The sequence below is a fragment of the Protobothrops mucrosquamatus genome, unplaced genomic scaffold (assembly GCF_001527695.2).
Source record: "Protobothrops mucrosquamatus isolate PMUCROS unplaced genomic scaffold, P.Mucros_1.0 scaffold1610, whole genome shotgun sequence".
NCBI lineage: Eukaryota > Metazoa > Chordata > Lepidosauria > Squamata > Viperidae > Protobothrops > Protobothrops mucrosquamatus.
This window is the reverse complement of record NW_015387773.1, coordinates 90,240-115,597: the sequence shown is the minus strand read 5'-3', so window position 1 is coordinate 115,597 and position 25,358 is coordinate 90,240. Positions and strand designations below refer to the sequence as shown.

Genomic DNA, 25,358 nt, shown 5'->3' with positions numbered 1-25,358 from the left:
CAAAGCCCCATTCTGCTGGTGGAATGAGGGGAAAAGAAATATTCACCAATTCCCACCCTCCTTATGGTGCTCTAATGCAATACTCTTCCTCTCTGGGGCAGTTTTCATGGGATTGTAGAGTGAAGGAAAAAAAACACAAATAAAACCAACAATCTCTTCTTTGCTTTTCTTACTTTCCACTAACATTTTCTGTAAGCCTGATAGCAAAGAATCTGAGATTTGTTGTGTATAAACAAAGAGAAACCAGAAATAGCTTCTGTAAAATTCCAGATGACCCTCCTGAATTAAAGTTGCAATACCGTCTTTCTTCTCAACATCCCAATGTTCCAACTGGACATTATTATCTGAAATACAGTAGCTCTTTCATATACAGTACACACTACACAGTACAAATTTGTATAGTATTTGTTTTTCAAGTGCTTATGCCAAATGGATAATCCTTCTAGTTAAAAAAAGATAAAAGATTGCTCAGAAGTTGATATAATTTAAAGTGACCAGAATAAACAAAAATTTGCTTGCCTAAGTGTCTAAAATTATTATAGCCTAGTTTTCAATATCCATTAATCACATAGTTAACACTATGAAGAATCTTTCCTCTATATCATTTGCAGCCTTCATTTGTCCTCCTGCTTCCCAGTAAAGATCATACCAGGAGCAGTGTTCAAATTGCTGGACAGTCAGTAGGGACTTGCCCCTGTTACATCATTACATTAGAAACTGAAAGGGCACACAAAGGCCATAATTAGACCAAAGTTCAGAGACAGGAGATGGAGCACGTAGATTCCATTAACAGCTTCCCTTCCTGTTATCCCAGTAATTTGAACATTGGTGAACACTTTTTGATTGAGGGTTCTCTTCCCTATACTTACTGAAGACTGACATCCCTGGTTAGCTTTCATATAGTTAGGATTTATCTGACAGAAGAGAATCAAAAGCAGATAAAAAGAAAAAAAAAGCCAACTGGACTCCCCTTTCTCAAAAATCTAAGTACTGTAGTGAAATATATTTGTTGTATGAATATTACAAAATTAGGAAGCTCCATGCTACGTAAATCAAAGCAAACACCCAAAAAGATTGAAAGGAAAAATCTATGAGACATGTAAGATTTCAAAAACAAGTTATCAGCAAAATTATATGGGCTATGTAAATATCTCAATTCATTCATTTTGTGGAAAGATGTGACCATTTTTTTCAATACTGGTTTCTATTAATAGAAGGTGTATCCAAGCAGTAGTAACAAAAAGTAATTGGCGTAGATTTTAGCACATTTTCACAATTTCTTCCAAATAAATGCCCGTGGTATTGACTGGTATTTGATTTTACCAAATAACACATCAGCTTTCTAATTGTTTGCAACTCTTGATGGTTACCTGGTAAATGTATCTGTAACTTGAACATAAGAAATCAGGTTGTTAGAGAAAAAGTTTCGTAAGAGGTTTTCCTGTGATACATACCTCGGCTGCTAAATAATGTCCGGTAGCAAGATGTTTAAACCGAAAAAGGCTATTCCAATAGCCTGCACCACCACGGCAAGGATCATGTTGTACTACCTATAAAGTAACAATAATACTTTCTGAGAATTCTTGAGAACTGCCTTTCTGAATAGTATTTGTCATTTCTCCTTAAGCAGATAGGGTTGTCAACAAAATGGCTAAAATAATAATTTAGAAAAAAAATGAAATGGGAATGACAAAACAAGATGTTATTTAAGTTAGCTACAAAACATTAGCTAGAAAACAAAGGGGAATAATAAGACTCATCCAAAAAATGACTGGTTACTTCAACTTATTTATAACGTTGTATTTCTCTATGAAAAAATTAGATGAAAAATGTGCTGAGAAAGTATATTTTCTAAATCAAAAATATTCAATAGTTGTGCACAATTGCTTTCAATAAGGAGTGGCAAATTGGTGTCCCATGGACAGTGGGAGATATTACAGATAACTGATGCTGGATCCAGACTGCTAAAAATTTTCTCTAGACCAAGGAAAGATCTTGAGATTATCCATATATACACTGGACAGCAGTGGGGATTTGTGCATGTGAGTAGATGGCAAAATCTGACATTTTTGAAGTCTCTTGCAAACAGCTAGGTGTTATGGGATTCCACCGAACTGAGAACTGTTAATGTGGCCTTTTATGGATTTGATTAAACCAGTTTTAATCACTTTGGAGTTTACTTTTTTTTTAACTCTTGATAAAGATTGAAACATTTACAAGCACAAATTTGGTTGTATTTGTTGGGTGAGTTTTTCAATCTGTTTAAAAGAAATGTTTACTGAATGACCCCAGAGATATAACATATATATTCATATGAGCACTCATAATATTTATGGACATAGGGGGAAATGATCAGCTTTATAGTCTACCGTATGTCTGTGCAAAGACTCTATCAGTGCAGAGTTCCTACAAGGAGAATATCTGTTTACATATGTTGGTATCGATAAATATTGATATATGAGACCAACAGAATTCCTTCACACAGATGTGTCCATGGACATCCACAGGAGGTAAATTACATTACATTCATTGTGCAAATAATGTAAATTTGTAATGCATGTAATCTGCATGATTACATCATGATGTATGAGATCTTTTGATGTCACTAATGCTAGACATCAAGTTAAATATTCATTAGATGACTATGCACATGCCTCCATTAGTTTTGAAATCAGTTTGTGCTTCCACTTGTGTTCTAAATAGCTCTAACTTCTATATTAGCATGGGGAAATTATCTTTACATGATCTTTTAATTTCCAATATATTTATTATAACAATACAATCATTTTATGGAAAAAGACTAAGATAATATTGATTACTCAAAATATGTCTTAATAAAGAATATATCCCTTGAAAGAGAAAAAACAAAATTAAAATATATGCAAGTTAATTTTATTAAAAGCATTTGTCTTGTCAAAGTTCACCTCTTATACTAGATTGTTAAACACAAAGGGGAGTTCCATTCTGTGCACTACTATATAGCTTTTTCCAAATATATGCTTGGAATAGCTGGTGACTATAGCTGCAATTCCATACATTGTTATCTGGAAGTAAGACTGTTGGCTTTGAGATTTTTCAGTAGATATACATAGGATGGCTGTTAACTACTGTGTGGTTGATTTTAAAGAAGGAACAGACTCTGCTAATATTAGATAAGAGTTGCTATCAAATGGAATAGGAAGAATTCTATTCCAGAAGTTATTTGAGAACTATGTTCCATACATTACAAAGCAATAAACTAGAGGTAGGTAATCTATGATCCCAAGACCACAAACAGGCCATGAATAACTTTTCTTTTGCAACCCCTGGGATTCAAATTGTCTGAAACTGATAGCAACGTTTCCTACCAAACAAATAAAAGCCACAGATATACAGTGTCCTAAAAACTAGATCTATTTGTGTAAAATGGCCTCTTCCTTTGTAACAATGTCCCATTGTTACAGCCCTTTCCATTTCCCATGAATATTTGTATGGCCCTAAAATGTTGCTCTCTCTTGCAATAAATGCCATTTCTGGTGGACTTCTTCAAGGACCTCTTGAAGAAAGTGTATAAATAATAAAAGGGTGAATTTCTTTGTAACATACAGTATAGCGATACTAGCTGAAATTGTCATGGCTGCATTCATAGAAGATTAATTGTTGTGGTCTTCTTTGTGGAATCTTAAATCAGATAATTGTATGAAAACAAACATGCTATTTTGTTTTATTGCAATTAAAATAATTTCAAGCAAAACCAGTTCTATTAATAGGAAGCACTATTATTTGCTTTGGAAGACATCAATGTTTTATTTTCCATTGCTCAACAACAACACACTGTGTGAACATCCAGCTGCAGAATAAAGAGCACCAAGAAAACAATCAAAACTCAAATCTGGATGATCTTTTATTCATTGGAAGCATCCTAATCCATCCTGGAGCAAAACCTATTTGGTTATGTATTCTATATGAAACAATCCTGCCATGTTAGAAATATGATACAATCTGTGTTTCAGCACAGCTTTCAGCTTTTCATCAAGGTTTGAAATCCTCAGTGTAGGAATATTCATTACAAAGCCACATTAGCTATTTTTAATCCCATCTTTACCTCAACTTCCCACAGAGCTTTTGAGCTAGTTGCAGATGTGGCTGACTGCCTCCCAGTAGTTCTCAGAAAAACATGTTGCTTCTTTCGATGTTCATCACAAGTAAGAAATTTTTCCTGCTCTGCATGGAACAACCGTACCACATCCCCCTGTAAGGACAATGAAAGATCAATCAACAGAAATGTCGGGGTCGTATTTTTGTGAAAAGCCTAGTGATGAGATACATTTTTCAACTTACTCCTTTTAGAATATCGTCCTTATTGTCACTCCATTTCATAAAAAGAACTATTTTCCAGCTTGTATTGCAATTCACGGAATTTACCTATAAAAACAGAATGCCACAGATAAAACAAGTATACAAAGACACACCATGATCTGCAATTAATTGTCCCTCTTTACAATTATGTGGAAAACTAAATGGCGCATCAATTATTTCTAACTCTCATGAGCTCTTAACCTACCTCATTGCAGCCCGGATTATCCACTAGTTGATGGCTACTGGCATGCAGAGGCTGGCCAGCATTAACAGGGTTTAAGACTACCTTGTCCCCGATGACCACCTGAAAAACAAGGTTTCCATTTCATTTTTATCTACCATTACAAAGGCAATGTTGTATAAAGCTATGACCACTGGAAATGGCTGCAAATTTATTTGGAAATGAACATCATTAGGTTTAGGGCATCAAATGTATTAAGAAAATAAAGTAACATTTTAAGTAAAAATAATATTATTTAAGCCATGCCCTTCAGAACATCCTCCATGTGCTTTTGTTCATATAACAAGATCATCTTTAGAAATTGTCCTCAAGTACCATCTAAGATTAGGAAGCTGCTGACTGGAGAGAATACTTTGAGGATGGTGACACACAGAGATTTTAGGGAATTCCCTCTCTAGCTTTAGTCTTGCTAATTCTTTCAGGGATTGGCAAAGTTGAGTGTACTATTTTTATTCTGATATACCACAATAACAATTTTTGGTAGACATGAATTGAACGAGTTGCTGAAGCATGGCACAAATAACTGACTTAAAATAAATTAAATGAATTTAATAAAGCAAGTAATTAAATGCATTAAATAACAAATCAATATTGCTTGTGGTGCATTGGACAGCCATGAACAGAAAGAGCAGAAAGAGTTCTATGAAGCCTTGAGGCTAATATTTATTGCAATAAGTCAGACATGTCAAACACAAGGCCCGGGGGCCGGATGCGGCCCGCGAAGTGGTTTTATGTGGCTCACGAAGCCATCGTGGAAACAGTGAGGGAATGGCCCCCGCTGTTTTGGCCCTGGCCCAGGCCAGCCGGGACCCAATGTACAATTTTGTGGTGGCCATCTTGGCACTTGCCCCGGTGGACCATGCCTTGGCGCTTGCCCCAGTCCCACCCCCTTCTTCCAGAGACCCTCAGATCTGTCCCACTCCTGCCCAGGCCCCCATAGGCACTCTTGACGCGAATGATGTAGAACTGGCCACGCCCACCCAGTAGGCCATACCCACTCCATCCACGCCCACCCAGTAGGCTGCACCCACTCTGGCCACACACCCCCAGCCCCCGCAGGGCAACCACAATGATGATGTGGCCCTCAGTGAAATTGAGTTTGACACCCCTGCAATAAGTAAATTATTATTGATGGATTGATATAAACTACAATATCCAGCACAGGAATTCTTAAGTGAATAGAATGACATCATTTTCATAGTCTTTCCAAATCTAAACAGTTACTGTCCTGCTCTTTAAAAATGTTTGTTTTCAAAACATTTGTTTCTGTAGTAATTTTCTTTCTCTCATGCACAATTGTTTTCATAGGACGGAACAGAGAAGCACCACTGCATTATATAAACAATGCATTTAATTAAGTACAAGAAAGTAAGTGATGAAGAAAACGCTTAACATTTCATATTACAAACCATTTTCCCTGGCAGTTCTGCAAACTTACACTATCTCCTATAGAACGCAGTTTGTAAAAGGGTTGTATATAAAACCAGGAACCTTCATTGCCAGCCTCATCTAGGGTTACTCTCATAGCATTCTTCTCTAGCAGAGCTGGAAGTCTCTTATTTACTGTTAAATATTTGTTGCTTTTTAAATGAAGAAGCTGGAAGGAAAGAAAAGCAAATTAAACAAATTAAAATAGTTCTGCCTGCTGCAACAATTATTCAGAAGGTTGACATTTTGTATACATCATCATTTGGTTTGCTTTTGGCTTAGTACAATGTACATAGCGGTTAGGAGTCATAAGTAATGGGGTAATGTGAGAAATCATTGCATTATGGCATATGCAGCAATGGTTACCCAAACTATAGCTTAGCAGCTGATTATTGTTCGAAGTGGAAATGTAATTCACTGATGCTTTTAAAACTCCTGTACTGTTCATATTATAATGCAGAATGATATGCAGCAGTTGAGCATTCTACCCACAATTTTCTACAGTTCCAGCGATATTTCACACTTTAGGAAGAAGTTTATTGAAGACTTGTATAGTTACATCAGCCATACAGAATAGTTGGTAAATGGCACTTGGCAAGCAGATGTTTAATATGTTTATCAGCTTTTTTTTCTTTCTAAAACCTTCCACTCCAACAATTTGCCAACAATTTTCATGACATAGTAAGAACTTTAAATTGGATTTGTTTTATGTTACTGAAGCCAGTTCTCCAAGAATGTTTCAGTATTAAATTAATATTTGGATAATGGAAGTATGATGAAGATGAAGATGAACAACCTGCCTCAGAAGCAGTAAATTCTCCAACACTGGAGGTTTTTAAGAAGCGATTGGATAGCCATTTGTCTGAAATGATATAGGGTTTCCTGCCTGAGCAGGGGGTTGGATTAGATGACCTCCAACTACTACTACTACTACTACTACTACTACTACTACTACTACTACTACTACTACTACTACTACTGCTACTACTACTACTACTACTTATCATCATCATCATCATCATCATTATTATTATTATTATTATTATTATTATTATTATTATTATTATTATTATTATTATTATTATTATTATTATTATTATTATTATTATTATTATTATATAATGTTGACACTGGGAAATAATTCAACTTTCCAGCACCAGTCAGTCTTCCTGTATCAATAAAGCCAGAACTCCTAGAACAGTGGTTCTCAACCTTTTTAATGCCGCGACCCCAACCGGTCGTAAGTCGAGGACTAAACTGGTCGTACGTCGAGGACTAAACCGGTCGTAAGTTGAGGACTAAACCGGTCGTAAGTCGAGGACTACCCAACCGGTCGTAAGTCGAGGACTTTCCCTGCCCAGGAGCGCCGTGCATGCGTGGTTCCGCCCCCTGCGCCGGCCAAGGCGTAGCTGGCAAGCGGCAGAGATGGAGCAGGCCGACCACCAGCTGGCCCAGCCCAAGGGAGGTAAGGCACCTGCTGGAAAAGGGGAAAGAAATGGCAGACAAAAAAAATGGTGGACAGCCTTGCTTGGCAACCCCCATGAAATGGGCGATCGACCCCAAATGGGGTCCCGACCCACAGGTTGAGAACCACTGTCCTAGAACTTGAAAAACCATAATCTCAAAAAGCTTCTACCAAACATTAATTTTAGCAAAGAAAAAACATAAGAAAATTGGGAGCTCCCTCCCCCTCTCACAATGTCATTTTAGCCACTTGCAGAATCAAATCTACATTCTGACACTGGAGCCTGAATATTTAGTAGCCAGTTTATTTGATGAAACAGAGCAAGAGTCTGGATGAGCTGGCATATCCCCCTAGCTGTCCTGCAGGTGTTCAAACAGATCACTCCCCAAAGCCCTAATTCTGTGTGTGTTACAATTCTGTTTCTTCATTGCCAACACCCAGTAACTTACTCTGGGGCAAAGGAAGGCAGCAGGTAGGAGTGGGTGTTTCCTATCATCACAGGATCTCTCTCTCTCTCTCTCCCAGAATCTTAATGCTTCTAAGAGGACAGAAATAGGTGGTTTAAGGATGACATAGTCTGAAGAGTTAACTTACGGTGGGGAGAAACCTGTAACATCCCAAAAGTTAATGAATGAGATCCCTCACCTTTGGTCACACAAGCAGTGGCTGCTTGTTGGATATCAGCAACATCTAGAGAGCCAAAGGTTTCTCATCCTGACCAAACTGCTAACTAGGATATAGTCTCTGATCAAATAAGGATAGCAACACTAATTTATTTTTTCTTGTTTTCCACAGGCATTTTTAAATCCGGATGTCTTCAGAAATATCATTTTGCATTTTTCTCTAGGCTAGTTTAAAAATAATTTACATTACCTGTACTACACAAGACTTGCTTACCTGAATAACATTACCATATTGGATAACCGTGCCAAGCAGCTTCCTATTTTCTGTTTCATTCTGCTTTTTTTCCAAATCTGCAGCATGCTAAGTTTAATAAAGAAACAAAGGATTCGCTGGTGAGCAAGGATGGGAAAACCTGCAATCAGTTGCTTTTTAAAATGAAAGATGTCACAAACAATACTGCAATTCCCATCCCCGCCCCCCAAAAAATCACTGCATAATTGAATTCATCAAAACTTAAGAGTTCACCCACTGAACTCATGCTTGTAACTCATGACTAATTAAAACCTTCTAAATGTAATTAATCCCCTCAGAGTAGGATTAAACTCCCACGGATCCAATTCTGCTCACAAGTATCAAGGCTTCAGTTGCTGGGTAAAATTAAACTGTTCCGTCGTAATTCCACGTCCATTCCCAGTTTTTGAAATTCCTATTTTCAAATGCCTGCTTTCAGCCATTGGTTGCTTTCTAACCCAAGCTGGAAATGCTGGTCCCTTTTATTGGTTTTTTGATTTTAATAAATGTAAAGATGAAGAGTAAAGATGAAGTAAAGGGAAGTAGAAAGCAGGGGAAAGTGATAGAAAAACATAAAAGGAAAAAAAGACACATGTACTAAAAATCAGACATGAGATGATAAATTTGGGTTAACATTCAGGTTCATATCAGAAACAGAAGTGAAATTTCTTTCTAAACCTCAGTTTCGTTCTGAGGTTTAAAAAACAGGCTATATATGTCTATAAGGACAGAACCATTATTACATATTTACTCATATACAACTAAAAAGATGACATTAGAAATAAAATAGCCTATATAAGCATGTGGATTAATCCAAAATATTTCAACCCATTTTAGAACTCCTTCCAATGAACACAGACAGAATTTGAAGTTTTGGACAGAGTACAAATCCAAAATAATTATTTGTGTATTATATTTCTAATCTGCCCAATCCTGAAGTTGGCTGGTGTACAACATTAAACAAGAACTTAATAATAAGTTATTACATCTAAATTAATTTCAAGAACAAAAATGAACCACAGAAGGAAAACAAAGATAAAATCCCAAGAATATGTACAGCTAATTTTTATAGTAAATTAAAGCCCTATTTTTAGAAATAAGGTATCTTTCTTCTGCTAGATACTAACAGTAAGACAAAAATTGCATTTCAAGTACAGTTCTACAACCTGACCACAAGCTGCTGCTGAAAATAATGTACATTCAATGCAGACTTGGAAGAATATTTTAAATGCCACCATACAAATGGAAAGAAAGGATGGAGAGGAAAAATGGCATTTACTTCTACAGCCTAGAGTTCGATCCTGACAGGGTTCAAGGTTGACTCAGCCTTCCATCCTTCTGAGATTGGTAAAATGAGGATCCAAATTGTTGGGGAGCAATATGCTGATATTTTAAATTGCCCAGAGAATGCTGTAAAGCACTAAGGGGCGATATAAAAGTAGTCCTCGACTTAAAACAGTTCATTTAGTGACTGTTCGAAGTTACAACAGGACTGAAAAAAGTGACTTACGACCATTTGTCACAATTACGACCATTGCAGCATTCCCACAGCCACGTGATTTACATTGAGATGCTTGATAACTGGCTCATATTAGCCTCAAGGTTTTGACAAGCGAATGGGGAAACCAGATTCACTTAACAACTATGTTACTAACTTAACACCTGCAGTGATTCACTTAACAAATGTGGCAAGACAAATCGTAAAATGAGACCAACTCAACACATTTCTCACTTAGCAACATAAATGTCGGGCTCAATTGTGGTCGTAAGCTGAGGACTACCTGTCTCAGTCTAAATAATAATAATAATAATAATAATAATAATAATAATAATAATAATAACAACAACAACAACAACAACAACAACAATAAAGTTGGAAGTGACCTTGGAGGTCATCTAGTCCAACTCCCTGCTGAGGCAGGAAACCCTACACCATTTCGGACAAATGGCTAATTGGTTAATTGTTCTAACTGTCAGGAAGTTTCTCCTTAGTTCTAGGTTGCTTCTCTCCTTGATTAGTTTCCATCCGTTGCTTCTTGTCCTGCCTTCAGGCGCTATTGCTATACACAACAAAAGTTCTTTTGAGGTTCTTCCATAATTTTTAAAAGTAGGAAAGGATCCTTAGAGCAAAAAGTTTAAGAAATACAGGTCTAAAAAGGTAGTCCTTGACTTATGACCCCTAAAATTTCCATTGCCAAGCAAGACAGTTATTAAGTGAGTTAATAACTTAATAACCATTTTAAACTTTAAATTTTGCCATAGTTGTTAAGTGAATCATTGCAGCTGTTAAATTAGTAACATGGTTGTAAAGGGAATCCCGGCTTCCCCACTGACTTTGCTGGTCACAAAAGGTCACAAAAGTTGATCACATGGCCCCGGGACATGGCAACCGTCATACATATGAGCCAGTGGCCAATCATCCAAATATTGATCACTTGACCATGGGGATGCTACAACAGTCATAAGTGTGAAAAAGGGTCATAAGTCACTTTTTTCAGTGCGTTTGGCACTGGAACCTGATACAACCAACATGCGAATTATTTTCTCTAGTTTCCTTGTTATCTTGATTTTTAGAAGACCCTGAAGTAGTGTGTCTACCTCTTGAGATTTTATTTTTAAATAAAAAGTGTGCATGTTTTACATTGCTGTTATTGATGATGACGTTGTAGCATGATTTCCGTTATTTTAACAAAGATGCCATTTTTGGTACCTTTTTTTTTTTGAACGAGCAAAGAAATCGTTCTATGTAGCAGCCACTAGGTGTCACTTTGTTAAAAGAAGAAATGATTTTGTATTCCAGTTAAAACTCGTCCCAGATTCCTAAATCCCTTAAATGGTATTAGTTTAAAATAACCTGACCCTTAGCACAGCTTGATCTACAGCAGAAGATCCTGAATTCCACCATTAGATACACAAGCCAAAAATGCACGTGACTAAAAATGCATGTTGAACATTTTTTTACAGATTACTTCAAACCACATGGAAGAAAAAGTACCAAGACAGGAAACAGCCTTGATCCTCAATGAACACTCTGCATCCAGATGTTGTGTACTCCTTACACTGGGAGAAATTACTCATGAAAAACCAACGGCTGTATTATCTAAGCTTTCTCTATTGCATTCCTCTGTTCAAAAGAGACTCGGTTAGCCTGCTGCAGCCAAGAACCGGGTAGCATTTTAAATAATCTTACAAACACATACACACACACAAGGACGCCTTTTCTTAGTGCTGCTAAATATGGCTAAGAGCCAAATGCTTGTTTGGGCTTGCTTGCCTGTTTTGTATTCTTACCCAGCCTAGATCCCATCAAGCTATTTTTGAAACATCCTTCGGTTTCAATTCATCTGAGACTGTGTGCACTGCCGGGCAATAATTTTATAAAGAACAGGTTCTTAATCTCCTGTAACCACATGAAATGTTTACAAGGTTAACCAAAGGCATTTTTAATACCAGGAACTGACCTGACATAAAGGATCAAATCATTTGTAATTATTTTCCCTCAGTAGAAGTTACACATTTCCAGTTTCTCACACTGTAATGCTGGTTCTTTAGATTCAGTTTGGTTGTTTCCTTCCTCAGAAGGACCAGACATATAGAAAAGGGATATTTACTGGTAATTCATTTATCCCATCGATTAATAAATGTTGCAGATGCAACTCTGGGTGGCTCACAACATATTGAAAACAATAAAAAAGAATACAAAGGAAACAATAAAAAATTGTTCCCTGTGGAACAGTGCAATTTTAAATAATTCATTGATTAAAAATACGTGTTTGTTTCTACTTTCATTTTGTACAAACGTAAATATTTGTTTTGCTTTCTGTTTTTCAGATAAAGTGAACACTAGCTGGGTTAATAAGACTCAATAAATAAGCCAGTCACAATGATGGTTTATTCATTTTTTCACATTTTCTGGGTTTGCACACTAAATTAGGCAAAGGGGGTGGGTGGGAGTGGAAGGCACTCTTTTGTGTGGTTCTCCTTCCAAGGCCAGTTCCAGTCTGGCCTTGGAAGTGCAAGGGAAGTAGTCAAGCCCAAGGCTCTTGCTTTGTCTCAGGGCTCTGCCTCCCTCCCTTTTTAAAATATTTACATGAAGCCACTGGTCGTTGTGGGGTATGATATCCTCAATATGTGGATGATATCCAGTTCTACATCTTTGACCTCAACCATTCAGTGGTCAACTTCTTTTCCAGTGAAGGACTGGACAAAGAGGAATAAGTTGTGATTCAACCCTGCCAAGAGTAAGCGGCTAAGGATTTGGAGACATTCACATCTGGGATTTGCTCTTTGCTTTGGAATGGAGTGGCTCTATCCTATTGAGACTTGGGTGCAATTTGGTTTTTTCCCCCCTGCATTCACAACTCCTGTTCAAAAATCAGGTGAAAACTTTGGCCAGGGAAAGCAGCTTTGCACAAGTGCATCTTGTGCACCAGTTGTATCCATTTCTGGACCAGGAGAACCTGTTCATGGTCACTCATGCCTTAAGTGACTTAGTCACTTCTGATTGAATTAGTGCAACAGGTTCTACATGGAGCTGCCCATGAAGACTATCCAGAAGCTTCTGTTGGTTCTGAATGCAACACCCTATTCTGTGGAGTGCACTAGCTTCCAGTGGGTTTTCAGATGCAATTCAAAATGCTGGTTATCAATTTTAAAGTCTACATTTCATAAGACTTGAGGAACTGTCTTCTTCTAAGAACTTCTCCCCAATCCACAGTGATCCTATAGAGAGGGCACACTCCCGATTCTTTCTTTTAAATCTTGTCATTGCATGGGACTTGATTGTGATTGGCTTTGCTCTCTGGATTGACCCTTCCCCCTCCCCAATATATAACACACAATATAGGAAAACCATGTGAGACCAGCCTCTTTCCCTGGACATTAGGAGCCAGTTAAGTAAAAGTTCCATTTTGGTTATTGGGTTTATTGCTTGTTTGCCATTTAATATTTATAATATTTATATTTTGTAATTAAATGGGAGATGGCAAGTTTTATTTATTTATTTATTGTTTGTTTGATATTTTGAGCTGTATGATCTCCCAGAGTCATGCTGTTTGAGTCAGGGTGGGGTGGGATGGGATAGAGGGGGAGGGAAGGAAAGGAAAGGGAAGGTTCAGCATGTCATGTGAATCTACATGCTGCAAAAATATAAGAATATATAAATATCTGGCCTCAAATATAAAGTCCACCTTTCAAAATATACTGCTCACAAAAATAAAGGGAACATTTTACCATGGAACTGAAGGGGTTTGCGTTCCCTTTATTTTTGTGAGCAGTATATAACAGACACATATTTAAATCTATCTTTATTACCCTAGGTCAGGGGTAGGCAACCTTGGCTCTTTTATGACTTGTGGACTTCGAGCCAAGGTTGCCTACCCCTGACCTAGGTTAATAGTTCCCTTTTCAAATCTTTAGTTGAAATTCAGTGCTATATTCTTTTCAAACAATTAATGCCACATTGGTAGCTCTGAAATTAGATTGAGACCAGCTTGAAGATTGTCACTCCAGGACACATACTCACATGTAGTTTGTTGAGCAAAACCGCATCAGTTGTGCTATTAGCTCCTGGTTTAGCAGCTTTCCAGAACTGCTTCTGTGCAGAATAGCGATTCATGGGGCATAATTTAAAAAGGCAGTCTGTACAGAGGCATAAGAAAAAGATTATTGCAGCGATTATTAATATATGCTATTACTATTGATCTGTGCATTTTATGTTTAAGGAAACAATTTAAAACAAGACACAGGAAATCAAAAGTTCTCGGAATGAAACAGTAGGAAAACTAAGCCATGGTGTGTGAGCCTAAAGGAAGGAAAGTTTTGTCAACTAGTCACTTTTTGAGATAATAAAGCAAATTATTTCTAAATTATCTTGGGCAATTTTGAACTGAAATATTTGTTAATCTTCAATTATAATAAACATTATAAAGTAGAAGTGCTTGTGAAGTACTGATCCCCAAACTACATTTTAAAAGCTCTGATATCCATTTTAACAGTTTTTAACACTTTACATTGGGAAAAATATCTAGCATTGTCTTGTATTTTTAATGTTTCTCCTTTCTGCTAAAGTTTTTATAGACTCAGAGAAATAAAGTAACATTTTTTCTAACTCTAAATCAAAGGTTAACTTCTATACAGACATTAATAGCTTAAACAATACAAGTAATGTGGATGCTTTTCAGAATATTTGAAAAGTTATTACAAATAAAGCCCTTTGGGATGTTAAAAAGCAATTCAAACACTCAAACGGTATCTTTTTGTACAAAGATTATGGCTTGATAACTAAAGAAATTCTCAAATTGGAACATAGAAATGCCGTCGAGAGCTTTTGGTTAACAGGACTAAAGGTAAATGAAAGAAAGAAACAAAGGTGATTTTGTTGTGGAAATTTATTAGAGATCACAAGAACACTGACTGAAGGTTTTCTGTGCTGGACGACCAAACTTACAAAGAAGCATACAACAGTGACAATGTTAATCTCAAAGCTAGAAAGCCCCAGCTATCATTTGCACAACATCTGCTTAACAACTTTAACATAGATTCTCAATGGAAAGCCTGAGCAGGAGGTTGGACTAGATGACCTCCGAGGTCCCTTCCAACTTTATCATCATCATCATCATCATCATCATCATCATCATCATCATCATCATCATCATTATCATTATTATTATTATTATTATTATTATTATTATTATTATTATTTATTGAATTTATATACCGCCCTATCTCCCTTACGGGACTCAGGGCGGTGAACAGGCGATAATAAAAACCACGATAAATATACACAAATTTCTGTTCTAAAATCAAATTAAATAACAGGCCTGCTCTAAAAATACCCCATACAAAACCCCCACTAAAANCCTGGGGGTCGCCAGCCGGCATTGTCTGGCCGACGGCACCCTAAGGAGGCCCTCTCTGTGGGAGCGGACTGGTCGAAGGGAGGTGTTTGGTAGGAGGCGGTCTTGCAAATACCTAGGTCCATTGCCACGGAGCGCTTTAAAGGTTGTTACTAACACCTTGAAGCGCACCCGGAAGGCCACAGGCAGCCAGTGCAGCTTGAGCAGGAGAGGGGTTACATGGGAGTATCTAGAGGCCCCCAGGATCCCCCGCGCGGCTGCATTCTGAACTAGCTGGAGCCTCCAGGTGCACCTCAAGGGGAGCCCCATGTAGAGAGCGTTGCAATAGTCCAATCATCATCATCATCATCATCATCATCATCATCATCATCATCATCATTATTATTATTACTATTACTATTATTACTATTATGGATCATCGCACAGTCAGCCAGATGTTCAGACTGGATTTGGCATTTTGTCTACCTATCGAGTCCTTACCCAGGACCTGGGATAGGCAGATGTGGATGTTTGATGGTATTACAGATATCGTCGCAGGATGGAAGCAGTTCCTAGTAAGGCCGCCTTTTGCAATTGACTAATAGCGAATTTGTCAATATTATTATTATTATTATTATTATTATTATTATTATTATTATTATTATTATTATTATTATTATTATTATTAAAGACCTGGCTTAGCCATCAGGCCTGAGGATCAGAGTGGTAGAGAGCCCATAAAATGCTGGTGTTAGAAGTATATGAGCTCTCAATCCAAGCAGGATTGCGGAAGAAGGACACTGGACAGCTGACTAAAAAGGAGGCAGGCAGTTTTATTCGAGATGAAGAATCTGCTCCAGAAGATACCTATAAATGGACAGAGATCAGACACATACATGGCAATGGTAGTTCTTTTATGGGGTGTAGGTAAGTTTGTGAATGTAATCTCTGTAATGTTTAATTTGATAGATGTGCAGCTCTTTGCCGATTGCGTAGATCTTTCCCCTTTGATGTGTTTCTATGTGGGGGCTTTGGTGCCACCTCTGTGTGTACCCAGGGAAATTCAATATTGTGAAAGGACTTTTTTTCTAGTTTCGGTTATTTGTGGGTCATGTTAATGATGGAAAGGAGGGTCAGAGACAGTATAGGAATAAATGTAAATTTGAATTAAAATTCTTTCCATGGTTATTAAATCCTTCCCACACTGGTAAGACCCTTAAGTTGACTGTGCTATCCTATGACTGTACTGTACAGTGTTTGATTGTTTAACTGTCTTAATGTTTTTAATGTTTGATGGTTATTGTTTTAATTTGGTAAACCACTCAGAGGCATGAATGTGCAATGGGCAGCTATACAAATTAAATAAACAAACATTGGATTTTTATCAACCTTAAAAAAAAGAGGGCCCCCCCAAAGCCCTTTTTAGCATTTCCTTCTGATTTGCTATGCCATTATTTGATACTGTCAAGATAACATAAAAAATTGAATATTGAGTATTTACACCAAGAGCTTGGCAAAATACAATTGGGCACTATTTCAGGGACAGGAAGTGAAGAAGAGAGAGTTCATTCCAGTATTCGAAGCACCTCACTTCCTCTCAATGGTCGCTAAGCAACTGATAATGCAAAAATGAAATCAAGCTCTTTCAAAACTGTCTGCTCCAAGTAACCATTAAAACTTCTAGCTGCCAGAAATGTGTGGGGGGGAATAGAACAGCTGTTCCAAGTGCCTCTTTGCAATTAGGCAGAAATAAAACTTTAGGCTGCCATTATGTAATCCAGTAGATAACACAATAGAATATACAGTTCTATTATGTGTTCTCATTTTGCTAGTTATATATAGGAGTTGCATAGGAATAAAATTTTTAAAAGATGACATTAAAGAAAAAAAATAGATTACTTCAAAACTGAGTATCCCTTAAAAGATTATGAACAAATGGGTCACTTCACCACTCTATACACATTCTGGTACAGAGAAGTTCCCTCAGGATGGGCTCCAGCACGAGTCTGAAAGCTCGGAAGACTAAACTTCGGGTCCAGGTGACTGACTCAGATTGGATTCTGCAACAGTATCCCGGGATACATATATCTGCATTCATTCACTCTACTATTATCTGATTTTACTCCAGATCTCCTTAAATCTTTCACAGGAAGAGAATGGGCTAGTCCTAGAACTGAGCCTTCTTTGGATTTGAGTTATTCCTTCGCAGAAGACTACAGCACAAATTGTTATTTATATACGTATAAATCAACTCAGTATAAGAAGGAATTTTGGGAGCCCTCACTTGTTATTCCTCTTCCTGAGGATAGTGCTATATAATCACTGGAAACAGCAAACAACTCTCAGTGTTTTTTCTTCATGACAGTAGTCACGATCCTGATGAGGAATTGGTAATTTCCAGCCCGGGATGTTGGACAAATGTTATTAAAATACATATGCCATAACAATTAGATTTTTAATAATGTTTTCAATGGTTTTTGAGCATGTTTAACATCATATAACATATAAATCAGGGGCAATATATAATAGCACTGGAAAACTGAACCTATAAAAAGATCTCAAGTATGATGAGGACATTTTTACTTTTAAATAAAGATTAATATGTTGTGATTGGCAAACAGTCTCAAGACTTCTTCCCAGTGTTTTTTTTTCCTGGACTATATAGTAACATTTATGAATCAGCTAAATATTCAATTCCAAGAATGCCAGTTTGGTGTAGAGCAGGGGTCTTCAAACATGGCCCTTTTATGACTTGTGGACTTCAACTCCCAGAATTCCTCAGCCAACGTGCCTGGCTGAGGAATTGTGGGAGTTGAAGTCCACAAGTCATAAAAGGACCAAGTTTGAAGACCCCCGGTGTAGAGGGTAAGGCAGTAGGCTAATCCTGTCCAATCCTGCCTTAGATATAAAGTCATCTGGATGACTTTAAGCCAGTCATTCTCTCTCACCCTCTAGAAAGCACACAATGGCAAACCATTCTGGCAAAAATCTTGCCAAGAAAACTGCAGGGATATATCCAGGCAGTTGCCAGAGACAATATTGACTCAAAGGGTCCCTCCCCCAAAAAAAATAAATTCAAAAGTTCCATAGAGTTTTTCCATGAATATTTCTCAATGTGCTCCCTACAGCTGTGTTAAAGAGCGAGCATAATAATGCACCTTTCAATGAACATTTTTAGTCTTCTGGCTCCAGGGAGGGGAGTCACTACCACACTTTTTATTTTATTGTCTTATACCAAGATAGTGGACTGAAATTATTACCACTAGTTCTCATTTAATGACCACAATTGGGCCCAGAATTTTTATCATGAGTTGTTGCGGTCTTTAAGCAGGCCACCAAATAACCTGACTTGGTTTTTGGACTGTTTTTATGATAGTTGTAACGTGACTTATCATGGTCGTTATGGGAATCACATGGTCATTAATAAGAATAATCCATTCTCCCAAAATGGGTATATTTTTCCAGCAACTAGCAGGAAAAAAGTCACAAATTGCAATCACATGACTGCAGCATGCTGCAACCAATTGTAAATGCAAATTAGATGTCAAGCACCTGAAATGCCATCATATAATCATATGTTGTGTGTCTGTGCTGCTACCTAATATTAAACTAAAAGACAATACAGGAACATTATTTGATTCCAATCTCTATTTTTTTTCCTGTTACTGAATGATATGTTTATATGGATTATATCTACTGAATCTTAGGAAAGTTTTATTTGTTAAGCAATTACTTCTGATTATACCTTATAGTTTTGTAACTTGTATTCACTTTTATTGTATATATGCTTACTTATTTTATCATGTTGGTCTATGACCACAATGAACTTTAACACTGTCCATATCATTTAAGTGACTCTAGGCAGTTCTTAATAAAAAAAACATGCTGTGGTATAAAAAGATGAATAAAAATAGAGTTAAAACCAAATTAAACAAATTAAAAACTCAGCCATTAAAAGATTATAAAGGTGGACAGTGCAGCTTCACATTACCAACCTTCCTCAAGCTTCATATCCATCTTAGAACTCCATGCCAATTGGCAGAGCCCAGTCTTAATATTATTTTGGAAGGCCAGAAGGGTGGGGACCCACCTCACCTCTCTGAATAAGGTGCTCCAGAGGGTGGGGTCAATGCCAGAGAAGGCTCTCTTCCTAGATCCACCAGTCAAAATTCTTTAATCAATGGGATTCGCAACATGTCTGACCAGGTGAGATGGGTCAATGTGATTGGGCTGAGACAGTTCCTCCGGTAACCTGGTCCCATTCCTTGAAGGGATTTAACAGTGATTTTGCAAGTTATTCAAATTCACAGAATACTCAAAGGTAACTGCCTTTATCACAATGTTACCACCAATATTAGTCTGGTAAAAGCGTGTGTTGCTTTTACGTCCAACTGATGGCGCTGTTTTTCAAAAAAGCATGTTTTTACCTGTCACAGGTGTGACATCTATATAATATAGGTATATAGAAACACACGTGTATTCGAATGCAACGTTGTGTCAAAATTTCAAAGCAATCGATGAAGAACTTTCAGAGATTTAAGATTTTGAACAAACGAACATTTACATTTTTATTTATATAGATAAGTGGCAATTCCTAGTCAGCCTGGTTAATCCTTGAAGAACTCCTGCATTCTTTGCTAGACTAGTACACAAAACATTCAAAGAAAACAAAGTACACAAAACATTCAAAGAAAACAAAGGTAACCTGTTGTGTAATCCTATAAACAAAACTCTATGAAGGTTTGTAGTCCACCTGGAATTGAGATTGACACAAGAGTGTGTTTATCTTTAAAAAAAATAAATAAAGATGAAATGTGGAAGATCTGGAAGAAATAATATTTTGAGCAATAGACTACCAAGCATGCTTTTAAACATTTTTTAAAATTTCATTTAATATTCATTTAATTTAATAGTCCAAGAACAGATTGCTAGAGGGTTTTTTTTTCAGTTTAGTGCATCTACATATAAATCTTGGGATAAAAGGATACCTATTAAAGCAATTCCACAAAAGAAGCAAAGACAACAGTTATTTTATCTATAAGGCATTCCCTCCCAAATTAATATTTACCCATTCCTTTTTTTTTTTTTAAGTGATACAATAGGGCACATGTGCGGGAATGGGAATAGTCTCTTATAATATATATTGTGTTCAGGTCAGATAATAAGAAACAAAAATACAGGTGTATTGGGTCTACTATAAAACATATACATCTGTTTCATCTGCAGCTTTCCCTCTTTACGGGTTGAAAAGCTGCACTGTTTTAGAAAGCATGTGAATTCAGAATAGTCCCTTGACGATTATTCCAGTATCCTGACTATATATCAAAACCTTTTATTCTCTGCTTGAGAAAGTGCATTAGTGTGAATGTAGCAGTAGGATTATTCCACTTATGCTCTGATATTAAATCTTCATAGGAAAAGAAATTGGAGAAAAACTATTTTCCTAAAATTATTAAATAACCCAACTATGGAATTTTTTTTTAAATTCTTTTCTCCCTAATGGCTGTTACTCTACTTTCTGGAACTTAATGCATAATATACAGGTAGTCCTTGACTTACAATCGTTCATTTAGCGTCTATCTGAAGTTACGACAACACTGAAAAAAACTTGCACTTACAACTGTTACAGCATCCGCACGGTCGTGTGATCAAAATTTGTGCACTTGGCAATTACAATGGCTGCAGTGTTTCAGGATCATGTGAGCATCGTCTGCAACCTTCCCAGCCAGCTTCCAACCAATGAAGTAAATGGGGAGACCCGGATTCGCTTAACGACCACGATATTCACTTAACAACTACCATGCTTTACTTAACAAAAACAAAGAGTTCATAAAATCAAGCACAACACACTTAACAACTGCTTTACTTAGCAACAGAAATTCTGGCCCCAAATTATGGTCATGAGTTGTGAATTACTGTACCATCTAATGAGAATTGGCAAAATGGCGTGGTATGGGTCATGCAAAAATATCGGAGGGGCAAGCGACAACAAATCACAAAAATAATTTTTGGGGAACTCTGTGAATCATTTCAGAATAGAGAGTCAGTTGATGTAGTGATTAAAGCACCAGGGTAGAAACCAGGTGACTGTGAGTTCTAGTCTTACCTTAGGCACGAAGCCAGCTGGGCGATTGTGAATCAAACACTCTCGCTGTCAGCCCTGGGAGAAGGCAATGGGAAACCACTTCCGAACTCTTGCCAAATAAATGGCAGGGACTAGTACAAGCAATCACCAAGAGTCAATGCTAATTTAAAAGCACCAAAAAACAACAACAAAACTTTGGAATAAGTGGGGAAATGTCATTATCCTTTATGCAATCCTTTGCTTGACCGAAGAGTTGACACAGAGAAAGACAGCAAAAGCATGTGGCAGAATATTCTTCCTAAAACAGTATTTTGTTATGTTTTAGCTCTAACTATCAACTTTTGAAATGGCACGCAGCCATAATCAATACCTCCAAAGTGATCATGTTTGTGTCTACATAATGGAAGAAACAGAACGAGAGCATGCATGAATGAGCACGTACATGCATGAGTGAACGCAAAGGCAGCAGAGAAAAATAGAACATAAATTAGCTAAACCAGGGATTTTCAAACTCTTCCAACCAATGGACCCTATCAGTTAAAAAAAAATAATTCTGAAATCTCTGATCAAGAGACAGAGCTCTACTTATAGAAAACGGCTGAACTGGAATCCAGGTTTTTTGCCCTTATTTTTCCATGGAACCATATCAAGTTTGTGCAGAATACAGTTTGAAAACTCTGATCTAACACAAGCCATTGTTTTAAAAACTCATAACAATTTTTATTGGTATTTTTTGCATCAACATATTGTGATAGCCTTCTGCTCATCTTTTCTGCAAACATACGGTTCAACAAAAGCTTTGCAAAATTGTCTTAACTGCTTTGAAAAGCCACAGAACAAGACCCCATGAGGAAATTTAGACCTCCAGAATAAATAAACTCAAGAGAAAAATCTTAAAATCTCATGCCCTGATTCAAATTCACTTCTCATCACTTAGCAAAGTTTTAAAACTGGACTTGCAACAGTTTATTTGGGACTTTTATAATTTTAATCCCCAAATTAAATACTTAATCTGTGAATTACACAAAATAATATCTAATATTTCTCTTCCATCTTCTCTGAACTTGTAGTGAAACATTAAGTCATATTTTGATTTCTGAAAATTAAGAGATTGGGAAGATACTATTTATCTTTTAATATCTCAGTAAATCTGAAGCATTAGTGAAATATACTGTAAATGGTCCACATCTTTCACAAGTATTCCTCACCCTAATATGTCCTTTAATATTTTTATTTTGTATTCCTAGGGAACCAAAGATACTCATTGCTATAAAAATAGCTGTGGAGATAATCAACATTCTTGTCTCATTCCATGAAGTGCAATAGGATTTGAATTCAAACTCCTTTTTTCACAATGTTGCTAGATTACAGCTACAAGTCTATCAAATTTGGGGTCAAATTAATCTTTCTCCAAAGCCCCTTTTTAGAGGTCCAATGTAATAATCCTTTAAATATATTTAGGGCACACTTAATCAAGAATTAATATTTTTATTTTTTTTAATCAGGACTAGAATTTCTGTTGCTAAGCAAGAGAGTTGCTAAGTTGCACACAATTTCACAAGTGTTTTTTGCCAGTTATTAAGCAAATCACTAGAGTTGTTAATCCCATACAGTGGGATCAATCAGAGTAGAGCTGGAAGGGACCTTGGAGGTCTTCTAGTACAACCCCCTGCTCAAGCAGGAGACCCTATACCAGCGAACCTTTTAGAGACCGAGTGCCCAAACTGCAACCCAAAACCCACTTATGCATCGTCGGGTGCCGGGTAGGTATGGCCCATTGGGTGGGTGTGGCCCATTGGGTGGGCGTGGCTGTGGTGGTAACGGCAGACTGGGTGGGACTAAAAAGTTCAATCAATTCCAACTTTGCAAGATCTTTTTTTTCCGTGAGAAGTTGAAATGGACTGATTGATTGAAACTTTTTTTTTGTACGGCGGCGGAGGCTTAAAGCGAAAAGGTTTTATAAAACCAAGCTGAAGGCCTAGGACTGGGGCGACGGCATGTGTGCCCACAGAGAGGGCTCTGAGTGCTGCCTCTGGCACCCGTGCCATAGGTTCGCCACCACTGCCCTATACCATTTCAGACAAGTGGCTGTCCAGTCTCTTCTTAAAAACATCCAGTGATGGAGCACCTACAATTTCTGAAGGCAAGTTGTTCCACTGGTTAATTGTCCTCACTGTTAGGAAGTTTTTCCTTAATTCCAGGTTGCTTCTCTCCTTGATTAGTTTCCATCCATTGTTTCTTGTCTTGCCTTCTGGTGCTTCGGAAAATAAGTTGACCCCCTCTTTTTTGAGGCAGCCTCTCAAATACTGGAACACTGCTAACATGTCACCCCTAGTCCTTCTCTAGACTAGACATACCCAATTCCTGCAACCGTTCTTCATATGTTTTTGTCTCCAGATCCTTAATCATCTTAGTTGCTCTTCACTGTACTTTTTCTAAAGTCTCAACATCTTTTTTTTGTAATGTGATGACCAAAACTGGATGCAGTATTCCAGGTGAGGATGTTGCAATCATAATAAATACATGCCAGTTGCCAAGTGCCCAAATTTTAACCATGTGACTGTGGGGATGCTGCAACGGTTGTAAATATGAGGACCAAGCATAAATCACTTTTTCCAGTGCCACTGTAACTCTGAACAATCACTAAACAAATAGTTGTAGGATGAGGATTATCTGTACATTGTCATGTTCTAACTTATCCCCCTCCCCTTTCCCTTTCAAAGCAAAAGCAACACAAAATAATGCATCAGTGTATTCTGTGCTCTTTTGAACACTGAATATGTGATTGTCTAAGCCTCTAAGGCAGTATTTTTAGTGTGGTCCAAGAACTCCAGGTGGGGAGGGGTCCTCCAGTACTCTTTCCGGTGTCCAAGAAATCAAAATTATTTACCCAATATTAAAGTTATTTACAAAAATGTAAAACAAATGTCACTCTTCTCATTATTATTATTTATTTGTTAAAAAAATACAGGTTTTTTTCATGATAAATATTTTATTTATGTTATACTTAATTTAATATTGTGATTTTTACACAATAAATAAATATTCTACAAATGCATCTGTTTTAATTTTTAATATGGTAAATATTGATAAGTGTAGTCCATTCAAACAAAAGATCTTTTAAGGTCCTACATAAAAAAAGTAGGAAGCGATCCTGAGAACAAATGGTTTAAGAAACATTGCTCTAAAGAACTAGCAATTTGTTATCTTCTGGGAAAGTTATTACAGTGGGAGGGACTTCAGTTCTTTCAAATCTAAAAGAACTGAATAACATAATCAAATGCAAGATAACCTCCTGTCAAGCTTATTTGCAAGGGATGATACTTCAAGTTCATTAAAACGGAAGATCTCCTGATGATTAAAATTGATTGCATTGGCTGCGAAAGAGGAGAAACGAAAGTGGGAAAATAATCACTAAACTAGCAGAACAGCTTCTTCCAGAGGCAAGCAAGGAACAGAGCTTTACCAAATAAGGCAAGTTAAAGTGAAATGTCAGAAAGAAGCAGGCCCCGTTGTGGTTGAGTTTCATGTGTGTGTGTGTGTGTGTGTGTGTTTTAAAGATCAGGCAGCTGGATAAAAGAACATGTCCTTATACTAGTATTATTACAGCCAGGATGCAGATGGAAGGAACAAATGTTTAGAAACCAGGAGGAAAGGAAAGTCTCCCCCAAAGGGAACTTAACACTCATTTAACCCAGACTTCATAAAATTGCCAAGTACTGTATATTTTTAAATAGAGAAGAAATATTACAGATTGTAGTTAAACCATCAGTCCAGTGTCCTGTTCAGTGAGACAATGAAAATGTAATATTTCCCTGGTGTGAGATATAAATATCCACCTGATTAGCAGCTAAGTTTATAATGCAGAGTGCGTCCTAGGGTGATACATACAGAATATTAGGTGCTTTAACACTCCTCCATCGTATACTTGTCATTTCCATGATTACACTTAAATAAAAATAGACCATGCGCTCTTGACATTAATGTGTGTTCCAAAATAGCATTGATTTTATTTTAGGAGAAACTTTTGGAAAAATTCCTCTACTTTCT

The 25,358-nt window shown here is 37.0% G+C and overlaps 1 protein-coding gene across 3 annotated transcripts in view; it reads right to left on the bottom strand.

The window, feature by feature from the left end:
* ITPR1 (inositol 1,4,5-trisphosphate receptor type 1) overlaps positions 1–25,358 on the bottom strand; it is a 229,458-nt gene that overhangs the window by 139,311 nt on the left and 64,789 nt on the right. For 2 of the 3 annotated variants that reach the window (XM_029285403.1, XM_029285402.1), the window contains 7 exons: positions 13,912–14,027; positions 8,370–8,456; positions 6,018–6,176; positions 4,544–4,642; positions 4,321–4,404; positions 4,085–4,231; positions 1,455–1,550 (listed from right to left, as the gene is read on the bottom strand). In XM_029285403.1, coding sequence (XP_029141236.1) covers positions 1,455–1,550; positions 4,085–4,231; positions 4,321–4,404; positions 4,544–4,642; positions 6,018–6,176; positions 8,370–8,456; positions 13,912–14,027 — 788 coding nt within the window. Of the gene's footprint in view, positions 1–869; positions 915–1,454; positions 1,551–4,084; positions 4,232–4,320; positions 4,405–4,543; positions 4,643–6,017; positions 6,177–8,369; positions 8,457–13,911; positions 14,028–25,358 lie in introns of all 3 variants that reach the window. The other variant, XM_015822583.1, reaches the window with a different exon arrangement.